The 16,725-nt window shown below is 44.1% G+C and overlaps 1 protein-coding gene across 1 annotated transcript in view; it reads left to right on the top strand.

Moving 5' to 3' along the window:
• LOC115108212 (kalirin-like) overlaps window positions 1–16,725 on the top strand; it is a 257,001-nt gene that overhangs the window by 199,415 nt on the left and 40,861 nt on the right. The window contains 7 exon segments of the mRNA XM_029632309.2: window positions 5,282–5,371; window positions 5,711–5,803; window positions 7,339–7,450; window positions 7,897–8,087; window positions 10,134–10,235; window positions 10,535–10,677; window positions 11,146–11,248. Of these exon segments, the coding sequence (XP_029488169.2) occupies window positions 5,282–5,371; window positions 5,711–5,803; window positions 7,339–7,450; window positions 7,897–8,087; window positions 10,134–10,235; window positions 10,535–10,677; window positions 11,146–11,248 (834 nt within the window).

The following is a 16,725-nucleotide window of genomic DNA, read 5'->3' as shown; positions in this document are numbered from 1 at the left end:
TGTTTTATAAATCTGATTCTACTGCTTGCTCTAGTTACCTAATGTGGAAAAGAGTTCCATGTACTGTAGCCATGGCTCTATGTAGTACTGTGTGCCTCCCATAGTCTGTTTTGGAATTCGGGATTGTGAACAGACTTTTGGTGGCATGTCTTGTGGGGTATGCATGGGTGTCCGAGCCGTGTGCTAGTAGTTTAAACAGACACCTCAGTGCATTCAGCATGTCAACAATTCTTACAAAAACAAGTAGCGATGAAGTCACTTTTAGCCATGAGATATTTACGTACATGCATATTATTAATGTTAGCTCTCCATGTACATTTAAGGGCCAGCCGTGCTACCCTGTTCTGAGCCAATTGTAATTTTCAGAGGTCCCTCTTTGTGGCACCTGACCACACGACTGAACAGTAGTCCAGGTGCGACAAAACTAGAGCCTGTAGGACCTGCTTTGTTGATAGTGTTGTTAAAAGGCAGAGCTGAGCTTTATTATGGACAGACTTCTCCCCACTTTAGCTACTGTTATATCAACATGTTTTGACCATGACAGTTTACAATCCAGTGTTACTCCAAGCAGTTTAGTCACCTCAACTTGAGATTTAGTTGAGGTTTAGGTTTTAGTGAATGATTTTTCCCAAATGCAATGCTTTTTGTTTTTGAAATATTTAGGACTAAGGTATTCCTTGCCACCCATCCTGAAACAAACTGCAGCTCTTTGTTAAGTGTTCCAGTGATTTCACTTCAATGTAGTAGCTGACATGTATATTGTTGAGTCATCTGCATACATAGACACACTGGCTTTACACAAGGCCAGGGGTTTGTCATTCATAAAGATTTTAAAAAGTAAGGGGCCTAGACAGCTGCCCTGGGGAATTCCTGATTCTACCTGGTTTATGTTGGAGAGGCTTCCATTAAAGAAGACCCTCTGTGTTCTGTTAGACCGGTAACTCTTTATCCACAATTTAGCAAGTGGTGTAAATCCATAACACATACGTTTTCCCATCAGCAGGATATGATTGATAATGTCAAAAGCCACACTGAAGTCTATCAACAGCTCCCACAATCTTTTTACTATCAATTTCTCTCAGCCAATCATCAGTCATTTGTGTAAGTGCTTGTTGAATGTCCTTCCCTATAAGCATGCTGAAAATCTGTTGTCAATTTGTTTACAGTAAAATAGCATTGTATCTGGTCAAATACCATTTTTTCCAGAAGTTTACTAAGTGTTGGTAACAGGCTGATTGGTCGGCTATTTGAGCCAGGTGGTGACATGGTGAGAGCTCCATCTTACCCTCTGATATGCTTGATTTAATGTTGGGGGTATTGCTTACACCTGTCCAATCCTCTCAGATTTCCACTAGTGTCTAAGGGTAGGGGCTAGCAAGAGGTTGTTTCTGGACAGGACCCCACAACCCCTTGCGTTTGTGGTGGACTTTCAGCACGACACTTGCGGCATTGATTGGATGTTTCACTCCATTGCTGGACAGAGGTTGACGTTTATTGTCATGACTCTTGTCCTGGAGGCAGAACTGAGCAATTTCCCCTTAGATAAGCTGCATTGTCAAAATTGTCTATATTGTAAATATTCATGAAAATAATTGTGCTTTTTGCTCTTAATTTTAGTTAAGGGTTAGACATTAAGGGTAGTAGTGGTTAAGGTTAGGGTTCAAGTTCGGTTTAAAATCAGATTTTATGACTTTGTGACTGTGCCAGCTAGTTTCCACTCTGCAGAGCTGCATCCAGAACAAGATTCATGAAAAATGCTAACCTGCTTGTTGGACACACAGATTGGCACAGGTGTACGCTGGACACCATAGATACTGTTGTTTTGGCTTTATGACGTCATTGAATAAGATTACCAATGGTTAGCTAGGTAGCCAGGCTATTTCAGTCAGCTAACAATTTACAGTGACAGCAGTTCACTAATAAGTCAATAGACACTACATCTTATGCAGAAAGATTTCTCACCTTATGTTGGCACTGTGGCACATATGGACAGCTATTAATCAATTAATTAATACATTCATAGAATGGAATTAAAAGGGTGAACTACTTTGAAAGAACAGGAAGTGTTGACTGTGTACTTGACTAATGACTGGCATTCCACATTTCTATTCAAAAAATGAAAAAAACTAACCGTTTTCATGTTCCCAATTGCACCGTTTTAACGTACACAGACCGTCATTTTAAGGGAATCTTGATTTAATGTTGTCCACGACATAGGCTAAATATCTTCGACATAGGCTAAATATCTTCGACATAGGCTAAATATCTTCGACATAGGCTAAATATCTTCGATGCCGTAACAACATAGACACAAATATGTTCTGTTGAGCCTCGAGAACAACATTATTTCACGCACTTTGGTTCGTTCAATCGCGTGCGGTATCACGCTAGAGCTTTATCACTTGACTGTCATTCAGAAAATCCTTTCCTGAATCAGCTGATGTTGCGTGATAATGTCCCCTTGGAACTAAACACACTGTAAAACGTTCCCCTGTAAATGTACAGCATTAAATTGGCACCAGAGTTGCCAGTTTAAATAGTGTAATTTTGCTTTATAGCAGAGATTTTGCTTTTTCACAGTGCTATTTTCCTTACTGTAAAAAGAAAACATATTACAGCATCCCTGCTGTAATTTTAATTAATTAATTAATGTAACCTTTATTTAACTAGGCAAGTCAATTAAGAACAAATTCTTATTTACAATGATGGCCAAACCCGGGCAAATTATGCGCCACCCTATGGGCCTCCCAATAACGGCCGGTTGTGATACCGCCTGGATTTGAACCAGGAACTGCAGTGACGCCTCTTGCACTGAGATGCAGCGTCTGAGACCAAATTTACAGGGATGCTGTAATGTTTTGCAGTAAGGAAAATTGTACTGTGAAAAATATTACAGCATTTCTCCTGTAAAGCAAAATTACAGTGTTAATGTAACGCTCGTCGAAAGGAGTGGACCAAAGCGCAGAGTGGAAAGGGTTCATGATTTTTATTATCAAAAAACACTCAAACAAAATAAACGAAAGCGGACAGTTCTGTCAGGTACAAACACTAAACAGAAAACAAGACCCCAAAAAAACAAAAAGGAAAATGTCAACTTATATATGATCCCCAATCAGGGACAACGATAGACAGCTGCCCCTGAATGGGAATCAACCACACCAACATAGAAATAAGGAAACTAGAATGCCCACCCTAGTCACACCCTGACCTAACCAAAATAGAGAATAAAAACCTCTCTATGGCCAGGGCGTGACATTTAAGCTGGAACATCTGGTGCCAGGGTAATGCTGTAAATTTACAGTGACATTTTCCCTGAAATCTAAATGTAAAAATAACAATAGATTTTTACATAAAATACATTTATTCAAATTGGTAACAACAGAATTGTCAATAGAAGTAACAACAGTTAACACATATGCAACCAAATAAGAGCATTATTGCAATACTAATCTAAAAACTACATTGAGTGCCTGTGTGTTTGGGGTGTGGTGGAGAGAGAGACAACGCGAGAGAGGGAGATAGCGTTCAAATATGGATTGGGTACAATCCTAGATCTATGATCAGGGGCAACTCTATTCGGGGTAAGGGGGTTCCGAGGCAGGAGAGCAACCAGGAAGTAGAAGTCAGCTCAGCATCAGGTGTCCTCCAAGGGCTCCATGACAATCCTCCTCAGTTCTGATTTGTTAAGCTCTTCTCACCCTTAATTAGGACAAGCATAGAAAAATAAAGACTAGAATGAGAGCGACAGCACCAGGGCTGTTACTCTGTGGATGAAAAGACGGGCGACAAGGTGCATATTACGCTGGTGTTGTATGTATGTGGCTGTGTGTACTTAGCTCACTGGAAGCAAGCTCTTGGAAGAATGGGGCAATGTATGGGGTTGAGAACAGCTGGCTTCCTCTGGGCCACCTTGTCATGCACTTTGTCCCATCTTCAGGGTTCGTCGTCTTGGGTTGATTCAAACCTACAGCAGATATCCAATATAGTTTCAGAAATCAGTTGAGGCATTGCACAAATACAAATAAGACCGCTAGATACACCTAGGTCAAACGCCTAGGTAACTAATACAACATTGCTATAGCCTACACAACTCCGCAGATTATTTGACCACACTTTCTGTGCCACCAAATATTTGCATACTACTGGTAAAGTGAACAGGTTTACTAATACTGTAACAATATTATGGAACAATGTTGTTTAAATTAAGCAAATGGTTAGCGGGGAGCAGGTATATGGACACTCCTGGCCTGAAAAACAATGACATATGTCGCACAGCTGAGGGCTGAGGGAACCGATCGGACAGGGTTGAGGAGGACACTGTATCTCAGTGTTAGAGGCATCACCACAGGCCCTGGTTCGATTCCAGGCTGTATCACAAACCAGCCGTGATTGGGAGTCCCATAAGGCAGCGCACAATTGGCCCAGCGTCGTCCGTGTTAGGGTTTGGCCGGGGGTAGGCTGTCATTGTAAATAAGAATTTGTTCTTAACTGACTTTCTTAGTTAAATAAAGGTTAAATAAATATATATATATATTTTAAACAGTGTTTTTTTGTTGCAATTTACCCATAACGCAGTGCAATCTACAGCAATAATGCTGTAAAACACGTTTACGGTATTTTACCGTGCATTCTAGTGTTTTGCTGTTGAAATTACAGAAACGTCCTACAGTGCAGTTGGACATGAATTGTGCCTCAAACAACGATACGCATGAATTATTGAAGAACCCCATCCAGTTTTATTAATGATGGTCAAGTCACGCTTTCTGTTGGAAGCATTCGAATTTTGCAACCGCATACGATATTTTGGACATGTGTTATCACACCGTAACACAGGGAGATACGAAATGTTACGAGGTTACAGGTCACTTTCGAGATCCCCGTGCGCAAAAAAAAGTGTCCGACAGCAATATTACAGCATCAAGTTCAATGTGTAATTCAACTGTGAAATGTTACAAGACAAACAACAGTATCAAAAATGTGAGGAAAGGAAGTTAGTGTTTTATGTCACAAGATTTCTGGCTAATCTGTGAAGACTCCAGGCACGAGAAAGGGTTTAAAACAGGTTTTGATTCAGCTAATGAATTATATTGAATGTATCTATGTTCCCTCTTTATGTCTTAATGTAGTCACATAAGAATCGGCTAATTATTATGAATGACCCTGCAATAGCTTATAAGAAAGGCTCACAGGTACCCTAGTTTATAGAAAGACACATATGCATGTAAGAAGATAGATGCGTAGTCATTTGAATTTGACAGGGTTTTCCCATACTGTTTTTCAGGCTGATAAATTCCACATGTACGTCAATTACTGTAAAAACAAACCGGATTCCAGCCAACTCATCTTGGAGCATGCTGGAAGCTTCTTCGATGTAAGTGTATGAGTTCTCTGTCCTCTTCTACCTGTAGGTGGTGCCAATGAGCCATTTATTTCAATGCTCAACAGGAGTCATATTTCTTCTGCTTACTGCCATTTGTCTCTTTGCATTCCAGTGCGCAGTCTTATGGCTTCCGTTCCAAATGGCACCCTCTTTACTTTACAGTGCACGGTGGCCATTGGGTTCCAGTCGAAAGTAGTGCACTATATAGTCATAGGGAATAGTGTGCCACTTGGGACGAACACATGATTATAGGCTATGAACACATTAAAGTATCTCAATGTCAACGTCAATATGTTTCAGTCACCATGACGTCGTAAATTCTGTGTGCAGGAAATCCAGCAGCGACACGGATTGGCTAACTCCATCTCCTCGTACCTTATCAAGCCAGTGCAGAGGATCACTAAGTACCAGCTTCTCCTCAAGGTAGGGAACATGATGGGAGAGAAGGTCTGCGTCCCAAATGAAAATAAATCTCTTTGGCCACGCACACCAGTGGTGGATTTTGGGTTGAAAGAAGGATGCAAATAACCCCATACCTATTGTAAACTATGGTGGTAGATCATTGATATTATGGGTCTATTTTGCTTCCACTGGTCCTGGGGTGCTTGTTAAGGTCAACGGTCATGAACTTTACCCAGTACCAGGACATTTTAGCCAAAAACCTGGTTGCCTCTGCCAGGAGGCTGAAACTTGGCCGCAAGTGGATTTTCCAGCAAGACAGTTACCCGAAGCACACATCAAAATTCACAACGAAATGGTTAATTGACCACAAAATCCACATTTTGCAATGGCCATCTCAGTCTCTGGACTTGAACCCCTTTGAAAACCTGTGGTTTGAAATGAAGAGGGTAGTTCATAATCGCAGACGACGGATATCAAGGATCTGGAAAGATTCTGTATGGAGGAAACGGTCTAAGATCCCTCCCAATGTGTTATCCAATCCCATTAAACATTTGAGAAAAGTCTCAGGGCCGTTACCCTAGCAGGGGAGGGTGCTAGAGTAATAAAAACGGGTGTCAATCATTTTGACCCGTATCTTTTTGAGAGAAAAATATGAGTTGTTAAATAAAATATTTTTCTCTGAGCATTTGTATTAATAGAAGTTTTTTTTTTTTTAGGATACAATGTAGCTCAGTATTTTGTATTATTTATTTTATACAGTCTTTTTTTGTTCATTTTCAAGGGTGCCAATAATTTCGGTCATGACTGTATATAGGTTATATGGTGCCAATAATTTTGGTCATGACTGTATATAGGTTATAGGGTGCCATTTGTGATTTGGACAAGGAGGAAACTGGGCCTCTTATCATCCAGGCCACTTCCCCCAGGAAATATGGAACATCAAAGCATTCTTCCCCTTCTACCCCCCTCTCTCTCTTTCTCTCTCTCTCTCTCTTGCTCTCTCTCTCTCTTCCTTCTCACTCCCTCTCTCCCCTCCCTCCACCTCTCCCTCCCTCCTCCCCGACCCTGTCGCTTCCTCTCTATCTCATCAGTATGTACACATGGGTTTTCTTATCAATCTCATTAAGGACTTGCCAAGAGACGTCCGATTCCCCTGCTTGTGTGTTGGCCCCTTAGCTCTGTGTTATATGTTCATAGTAGCACTTAGTGATGTGTCTGAATCTCATCACGTAGTATCTTAGGTGTGCGTCCCAAATGGCACCCTATGCCCTATCCTATATGGTGCACTTGCGGAATAGGGTGCCGTTTAGGATGCAGGCTGTATCTTGCATACAGAGAGCCCCTTTACAGTGTCTGGTATAAGAAATAGCGTTGAAACAATTCCTAGACATGTCTTCACAAAATTACTGTTCTTAGGCCTCTTATGTTATAATAAAAAAAATAACCAGCTGGGAAAATTGTTGTTCTGTGTTCAACGTGCATGCCAGGAACTGTACACTTAGCGACCCAATCAACGCACTGGAACGGATGAAAATTGTCCAAATGCCATGTTTCAGGAACTGCTGACCTGCTGTGAGGAGGGGAAGGGGGAGATTAAGGACGGCCTGGAGGTGATGCTTAGTGTCCCCAAGAGGGCCAACGACGCCATGCACGTCGCCATGCTGGAAGGTACAGCAGGAGGGAGGCCTGTGTGCTGCATTCTATTTAAAACGTCTCTCGAAAATTCCTTAGCTAGGGTGTTCCATCACTTCATGTGGAAGTAAACTAACTGACCTCATCCCTTTAAGGGACAGTGGGGAAATATGTAGTAAGACCTGCACAGAATGGAATAACACTATCTAGTAGAAAAGTATAGAGCTGTAAGGCTGTTGTCTCTCTGTCAGAGTTGGGGGCAATTGGAATTGAAGTCCGACAATTCAGGAAGTAAACTGACAATACTAATTCAATAATCGCAAAATAAAATGCTGTCTATTTTTGACGATTTCTCAATCGATTGCAATTAATTGAATAAAAAATTCAATCGTAATAATTCAAATGAATTCAATTCAAATGGACCCCAACTCTACTGTCTGTAATGCGTCGCTGTATTTAAAGAGCCATGTGATCTCCGGCAGGTTTCGATGAGAATCTGGACGTGCAGGGAGAGCTGTTCATCCAGGACACCTTCCAGGTGTGGGATCCCAAGTCTCTGATCCGGAAGGGCCGGGACCGTCATCTCTTCCTGTTCGAGATCTCCCTGGTGTTCAGCAAGGAGATCAAGGACTCGGCCGGACGCACCAAATACGCCTTCAAGAACAAACTGCTGGTAGGACTTAGGACTGGACTCATTTCCTAGCCTCTTTTTTTCCCATCTTCTCTTTCTGCTCTCTCCTCTCCTCTCCTCTCCTCTCCTCTCCTCCTCTCCTCTCCTCTCCCCTCCTCCCTACCTGCTCTGTAGTTAAAGTTCAAGTCTGAGGTCAATTTGGAAGGAATGCATCTGCACTTGACTTGACACATCTGTGGAATGAGACTGGTCATCTAGTCGTTTGGAGTTGCAGCTTTTCAAGGGAATTCCGCTCAAGATAGCACTGATGTTTTCATATAGATCATGTATCATCCAGCTGGCCAAGCTGTGAACCTAATAATACTGGAAGGATGTGATGCTTTGCATGTGTCCCAGAGACTCCCGGGGAGTTGGATCGGAAGGGCAGGTGCTTTTAGCCAGTGGAGATGTTTTCTCCACACTGTGGGCCGAGAGCTTAGCCATCCAATTCCCTTTGATCTGCGTCCAGCCTTGGCTTGCTGGCCGAGATGTGTAAAGCCCCCATTGTGTGTGCGCGCGCGGGCATGTTGGAGGGGTGCAAGAGTATTTGTGCTATTCTAGTGCTACGATTTGTACAATGTTCATTTTATGTTGATATTCTAGCCTTCTTATTTGAAAAAAAAAGTCTCTCTCAATTGTCTGCTAAATGACTCAAATGTACATTATGTGTAAGCAGGACTGGACTGTGGTGTGTGTGTGGGGGTGGGTGGGTGTTAATTGCCCGCTTGTATAATAGGCTACAGTATATTCAGGGTGTTTTAGAGGAAGCTGGGGAGGGAGAATACAAAGAGCCAGGTGTTGAATACATGAAACTCAGAGCAGATGGAGTGGTCCGGAAATTACAGCTTCCTCTCACTGTGCATGAATTATGAATATGCATTATGTGCGTGTCCAATAACAACTGTTCCAAATCAAATCAAATTCAATGTGTTTATAAAGCCCTTTTTGCATAGGCAAATGTCACAAAGTGCTTGTTACAGAAAGCTAGCCTAAAAACCTAGAAACGTAGAGAGACCAAAATAATCACAGTGGTTGTAGAGGGTGCAACAGGTCAGCACCTCAGGAGTAAATGTCAGTTGGCTTTTCATAGCCAAGCATTCAGAGGTTGAGACAGCAGGTGAGAGAGAGGGGGGGGGGGATCCTGTCCAATGATAATCCCGGACAGGGCCTACCAGTGAGGATATAACCCCACCCACTTTTCCAAAGCACATCCGCCACACGGCTAGAGGGATATCAACAGACCATCAACTTACTACCCTGAGACAAGGCTGAGTATAGCCCACGGAGATCTCATCCACCGCACGAGGCAGAGGGTAAAACAGGACAGGAAGATCATCTCAGTGACTCAACCCACTCATGTCGAGTATGGCGGAGAGAAAAAAGCCTGGCACAACGTGACGCACCCCTCCTAGAGACGGCATGGAAGAGCACTAGTAAGCCCCCGTAATTGGGTCAGAGGCAGAGAATGTCAGGGGAGAGAGGATGAGCCGGCCAGGCAGAGACAGGACCTACAATCATATGACCTGCTGAAGAGACGTGTCCAGGCTGCGCACCAAATGGCACCCTATTGCCTTTATGGTGAGAGCCCTGTGGGCCCTGGTCTGAAGTAGTGTACTATATATAGGGGACAGGGTGGCCATTTGGGACACATCCCCAGCCAGGACCAAGGGACCAGTGGAGGCTGCTGAGGAGAGGACAGCTCATAATAATGGCTGGAACAGAGCGAATGGAACGGCATCGTGGATGCGTGGAAATCCGCTCCAGCCATTACCACGAGCCCGTCCTCCCCAATTAAGGTGCCACCAACCTCCTGTGACAGGGACATAGATGAATGTTGGATGGGATTTACTATGACTGTATCTTAATGTGCCTCTTAAATTCCTTTTCAGAAAGGGAACATTGCTATTAGTTTTTATGATATATAGTTACAGTTATAGTATATCGTTTTTATGATATTCAATGGTATACTGAACACATGATGATTTGGAAGGTTCCAAGTCATAAAAAGCAGGTTCAAGACTTGACATTTTGTTCTTCTCCATTATCCAGACATCAGAGCTGGGCGTGACGGAGCACATTGAAGGGGACCCCTGTAAGTTTGCTCTGTGGGCTGGAAGGACCCCCTCATCTGATAACAAGACTGTCCTCAAGGTAGGTCTATGCTCCTTGCTGATCTCGAAAGCATTACAGAGTAGGAGTGCTGATCCAGGATCAGTTTCAGTACAGGGTGAAAGGTAGCTTTAGGTAATTTATCACAATGCCATACCCACACTAATTGAGGAGCCATAATAAAAAAGTGACACATAGCCTTCCTAAAGACTGGGGCTGTAAGGGCCATGCCTTGCAGAAAGCATCATTCTCTCCTTTATACGCCAACACCTTCTCTTGCCAGAGGCCAGAGGATTAAAAAAAAGATCAATCAATGTGATGCGTCTCACTCTCCTCCCCAGGCGTCCAGTATTGAAGCAAAGCAGGAGTGGATCAAGAACATCCGGGAGGTGATCCAGGAGAGGATCATCCACCTCAAGGGGGCGCTGAAGGAGCCCATCCACATGCCCAAAACCCCGGCCAAGCCACGCAACAACAGCAAGAGGTGAGTAGGCCCAGCACTCGCTCCAGGTTGACGTTTCCCCTAGGTACAGATCTAGGATCCGCTTCCTCTCTCCCAATCCTAACCTTAACCATTAGTGGGGAACATGCTAAACTGACCAGTGTCTAGGGGCAACTTTGCCCTACTCTCTATCCACTCGGGCCATGGCAGGCACCCACGTAAGCAACACTGTCACTAGGCGTATTTATAAAGTTCCCACATTTGTTTTAGTCTAATCTCTGTTCATATATTTCATAGATCAGTGTGACTCATTCTATTTCATTTGTTCTGGATGGCTGAAGATAAGATACTGTACATCCTCTTCAAGAAACATCAAGACAGACAGAGAGAAGACACTTCACCTCTAACTGGTGTGTGTGTGTGTGTGTGTGTGTGTGTGTGTGTGTGTGTGTGTGTGTGTGTGTGTGTGTGTGTGTGTGTGTGTGTGTGTGTGTGTGTGTGTGGATCCAGGGATGCTGGTGAGGATGCAGACAGCCAGGGTGACGGCAGCAGCCAGCCAGACACCATCTCCATCGCTTCTAGGACTTCTCAGAACACTGTGGACAGTGATAAGGTAGGAGGACATCTGCTGGAACATCTCAAGTATAAGTACTGATTTGGGATCAGGTCCCCCATATCCATATTATTCATTGTGATCTAAAAGGCAAACCGATCAGCACTCCAATCCTGAGATTCTTTATGAACATGAACCCTAAACATCTTCTTTATTCCCTGTAGGCCTACAGCAATAAGTCCTACATATTCAATATTTACCATACACAATATCAAGCAAATAAGTGTGAAATATTAATGACTTAAATATCTGATATGTACTTTTTTGAAATTATGCTGACATTGATTGGCTCCTTCCTAGCTCCTCCCCCCCTGTGGGTCACCATGGACAGCTGATTGACAATCGGGGTTTCCCTGGCCTCTCTTATGTTCCAAGCAGGGGCTGTGACCTGCCATTAGAGCTGAGGCTCCCCAGTAGGTTAGATGGAACAACAATCATGTGAAATTATGAAACGTCTGTTCAGGCTTTGTGCAGGCATGTGCCCTCATGCAACATACGAAGGACTGTTTGAAATCAATGTAAGGATACATTTGATTCCTAATTTGCTCTTGAAAAAAAAAATGGTGTGTGAGAGTTAAAGGGAGGGTTCATCTAATTTACATGTTTGGGTAACATTCCTCTTACCTTGAGTTGTCTATGTAGGCCAGTAGTGACAGCATCCACGATAATTAGTTGTTCAATTTAGCTACCGGCAGTAGTTCGCATGACTGATGGACAATATGGTTGAGTTCCTGCACATGTACATTGCATCGCGTCAATCAACCAGTGGTTGCGTTCCACGTCATCGACTGTGCAGTCGGGCGTCAGATTGCTTTATCTATGATGTTTTTAGCTGATATGTTAAATACCTAGCCAGGGGTTGTAAGATCTGTCATGTGTTTTTCAAATGTAGTTATTATCTCACCTTTATTTAACCAGGTAGGCTAGTTGAGAACAAGTTCTCATTTGCAACTGCGACCTGGCCAAGATAAAGCGTAGCAATTCGACACATACAACAACACAGAGTTACACATGGAATAAACAAAACATACAGTCAATAATACAGTAGAACAAAAGACAACAAAATGTCTATATACAGTGAGTGCAAATAAGATAAGGAAATAAATAGGCCATGGTGGCGAAGTAATTACAATATAGCAATTAAACACTGGAATGGTAGATGTGCAGAAGATGAATGTGCAAGTAGAGATACTGGGGTGCAAAGGAGCTAGATAAATAAATAAATACTGTATGGGGATGAGGTAGGTAGATAGATGGGCTGTTTACTGATGGGCTATGTACAGGTGCAGTGATCTGTGAGCTGCTCTGACAGCTGGTGCTTAAAGCTGGTGAGGGAGATATGAGTCTCCCGCTTCAGAGATTTTTGCAGTTCGTTCCAGTCATTGGCAGCAGAGAACTGGAAGGAAAGACGACCAAAGGAGGAATTGTCTTTGGGGGTGACCAGTGAGATATACCTGCTGGAGCGCGTGCTGCGAGTGGGTGCTGCCATGGTGACCAGTGAGCTGAGATAAGGCGGGGCTTTACTCCTGCCTTATCTGCATTGTAGTTGGGTAGGAACTCAACCGTTGTTGTGAAGCTGGTTGTTGTCTTAACTTTTGGAAGATTTCCCTCCCTATGACCCGCTCCCTCTCTCTCTGGGCTCAACGCCACTGCAGCTGGGTCCTCCAGCCTTCTGTTGTCTTGGAGAGCAGCCAGGCTTGGGTGTCTTGGCCTGGGGTCCCGTTTTCCCCTCTGTTCTGGAGGGTGGAGAGTGGTGTACGAAAGAGAGAGAGAGAGAAGCTGCATCCCCAAACTCTCAAATGGTACCTTATTCCCTATATAGTGCACTACTTTTAACCAGAGCCCGATGGACTAAATAGGGAATAGGGTGCCAGTTGGGACGCATACAGAGAGAGAGAGCGTGGCCTGGCCAGTCCATTGTGACGCCCTGTGACCTTTTCAAACAGTACACCCACACTTTGCCCCTGCGCTAAATGTCACTCTGCCACACACAGCAGAAAGATAGACTGGGCTCTAGAAATGCCCTAACAGAGTGACAGGCAAATCCTCGTTGAGCTTGTGATGAATAGATGTGATTTGAGGGAAGTTTATGGAACAGCCGAGTGTGTTTGTTGCTTTCTCTCTCGGTGGAGGATGTCGCAACTAAACAATATTATTTCATTTATTCTCAAGGTGGGAGGGTTGTCTTGTTGCTCTTTGGAAGGCTTTAAACAGAAAGACATTTCTCAGTGCTGGAGCTCCCTTATAGTTCATTGCAATTTCCTTAAGCTATATTCCAATGCTGCATGCTGTTATGAATAGCCAAGGGAAGGCTGGCTATAGAATTCCCCAAAAAATAAGTTCCTAACACCAAACCCGGTCTAATTTGAGCCGCCAAGTGTCACCGACTGACTGTCGGGTTTTTTTCTTTTCTCTCTTGATATATTTTCCTCAGGGCGAGCCATGTCAATTTTTCCACAGACTGTTTTTGTCTTGGAAATGACTCTTTTCCTGGTGCTTTTGTGGTCTCTCTAAGCCCTTCCAGCGTTGTCGTCTGGTCCAAGCTGACAGTTAGCCACTCCGCACAGACGCAGAGAGACACGACATCCCTGCTTCCACCCGACCACCCTGCTGTGACTGTCACTGTGGGAGGATTTGTTTTCTCCCTGCATGGAGATGGAACTGCTAGTCTGCATCTCAAATGACACCCTATTTCCTGTGGGCCCTGGTCAAAGAGAGCGCACTGTATAGTGAATAGGGTGCCATTTGCCATTCCTGGGCTTGTCTTGCTGCCGTCTGTCTCCAACTCATGCGCAGTGTATATATGGCGAACGATTACAAAGAAAGCAGCTAGGAAACCAGTTCACACGGGTGTGTTTGTCCTCTGTCCCTCATGCTGCACATCATCACATGGATGTGTTGTCGGCTCACTCCCTAAACCAAGGCTGTGCCTCTCTTCATTACTGTACGTTGACTAAATCAAATCTATTATCCCCTTCCTTCATCCCCGGCTCACCATATAATGAAGCTGTTCTCCAATCGCCACCGCTGTTTCCGCGAGTCATGAGACTGGCCTCGTGCTCCTCGGATGGGAGATGAGGGTTGTCTCTCTCTCTCTCTGTCTCTCTCTGTCTCTCTCTCTCTCTGTCTCTCTCTCTCTCTGTCTCTCTCTCTCTCTCTCTCTCTCTCTCTCTGTCTCTCTCTCTCTCTGTCTCTCTCTCTCTCTCTCTCTGTCTCTCTCTCTCTGTCTCTCTGTCTCTCTCTCTCTCTGTCTCTCTCTCTCTGTCTCTCTCTCTCTCTCTGTCTCTCTCTTTCTCTCTCTCTGTCTCTCTCTTTCTCTCTCTCTCTGTCTCTCTCTGTCTCTCTCTTTCTCTCTCTCTCTGTCTCTCTCTGTCTCTCTCTCTCTCTCTGTCTCTGTCTCTCTCTTCTCTCTCTCTCTCTTTCTCTCTCTCTCTCTCTCTCTCTCTCTCTCTCTCTCTCTCTCTCTCTCTGTCTCTCTCTCTGTCTCTCTCTGTCTCTCTCTCTCTCTCTCTCTCTGTCTCTCTCTCTGTCTCTCTCTCTCTCTCTCTCTCTGTCTCTCTCTCTGTCTCTCTCTTTCTCTCTCTCTCTCTCTCTCTCTCTCTGTCTCTCTGTCTGTCTCTCTTCTCTCTCTCTCTCTCTCTCTCTGTCTCTCTGTCTCTCTCTCTCTCTCTCTCTCTCTCTCTCTCTCTCTCTCTCTCTCTCTCTCTCTCTCTCTCTCTCTCTCTCTCTCTCTCTCTCTCTCTCTGTCTATCTCTTTCTCTGTATGTGTGCAGGAAGGACAGCTGTGGTTCCATTTGGGCTTAGCTGTGCTGCAGGAATATATGCCACACCCTCCCTCTGTCTCTCAGACACACACTTTCTCTCTCCACAACACACACATGCTGCTACCCCCCCCCCCCGCCCCCAAGATGCTCTTCTGCTTAACAAATGGGTCTTTATACGTTGGCTAGGCCTTCTATAAGACAATAAATTCACCTTTATTAGCATGAAATAAATATGCTCTAGGCTCTGCTGATCCTTGGTTGGGTGCACACATGCAGTAGTGTGTTGTGACCCGTCGTCTCTACTACTCATAGTACGCCTTTGCTAGAGGTCTTCATGGGTCCAAGTAGGACCCGATTAACCTGGACCCGACCCGAACGTTGACCCTCTGGTCCGTGTTGGGTCCTGTTTGATTGTCATCGGGTCTCTGGTATATACAGTTGATAGACCCGAGACCCAATGACAATCAAACGGAAGCCCTTCTGTCGAGGGTCAACAACAGGATTTCGTACCCGGTTGGGACCCATGAAGACCTCAACCACAGGCTTTCTATGAGTAGTAGAGACGACAGGGTCATAAAAAACTGCCTGTCTCCCTGTCTGGCTCAGCCAATCAAAGGAAAGAGCTTGAACTGAGCTTAACTCTGCAGCACAGACCGAGAGGGCAGAGCAAAGAGACACCATGCCCAAGTGGATGAGCTTTAAACTTTTCAAGGAGAGCAGTCGCGTAAGTAACCAGACCCTAGCTTTTCTCCCAAAGTAGCTCAGAACATTTTAAAGACCTTCTTTGACATTTAGAGAGGGTTTTGGATAGGCTACGGGTCATTTGTCATTTTAAAATGTGTCCTGCCAGATGTCTACTGTGCTGTTTTTTTTTTGCCAAATCTATTGATTTTATGGTTTGCTTGATCTTCGACTTTTTAAGATTGTAATTCTAATGTCTAAGTCACACATGCGAGAGTCCAAACTGTACATGGCAGTATATATATAGCCTCTACCTATTCACCAAAAGTAGATAAATATATATATATATATACCGTCTGTCACCACATAGGCAATATCATTCATGGGAGTCGTATTGTAGTCACACGAGATGTTGTTCATGTGGCTAGAGTCAGATGGCTAAAGGAGCAGAAGCACATGGCTGTGTCGAAAGGGAGTTCCTTCCCCCACGTCCCAGTAGTAGAGCAGACTGCCGGTGAAACTGTGAGCGCTGGCTGGGCCAGTCGACACAGGAAGCAGGCTATTAAGTTAACTGCCTCAGTGAGATGAGTACGGACTGACTTACTGACGTTCTCGAAGGTCCAGTTGCATCTCTCTGGAGTGGGTCAACAAAAACATCCGTCTTGGTCGGGAAGATTTTCCTTTCGAGAAACTGATCAAATAGTGTTGAATTATAGGATCTTCATGGCTCTGGCTCAAGGCAGGGTTGCAAAAGATCAACCCCTATAATGGCTTATGTCTGGTCTACGCTATGCACCTAGTTCAACTGAGTGTATACGCAGACTTTGGTTGAAATACTATTTTAAATCAATTCAAATACTGCATCTGTGCTTGGTTAAGCTGGCCTTTTGCCGTGGAACCGATTTAGAAAAGTCCCAACAATGTAAACCAGAGAGGATTGTGGTTTTTGCAAAAAAAAAAAAATTAAAGTACTGTAAATCACCAAGACTTTCTTTGAATTATATGAAATCTGTCTTTTAATGTAATCAAGGT

This window comes from Oncorhynchus nerka, linkage group LG3 (genome assembly GCF_034236695.1).
Source record: "Oncorhynchus nerka isolate Pitt River linkage group LG3, Oner_Uvic_2.0, whole genome shotgun sequence".
NCBI classification, from domain to species: Eukaryota; Metazoa; Chordata; class Actinopteri; order Salmoniformes; family Salmonidae; genus Oncorhynchus; species Oncorhynchus nerka.
The sequence above is the reverse complement of the archived record's forward strand: the minus strand, read 5'-3'. Positions and strand labels throughout refer to the sequence as shown.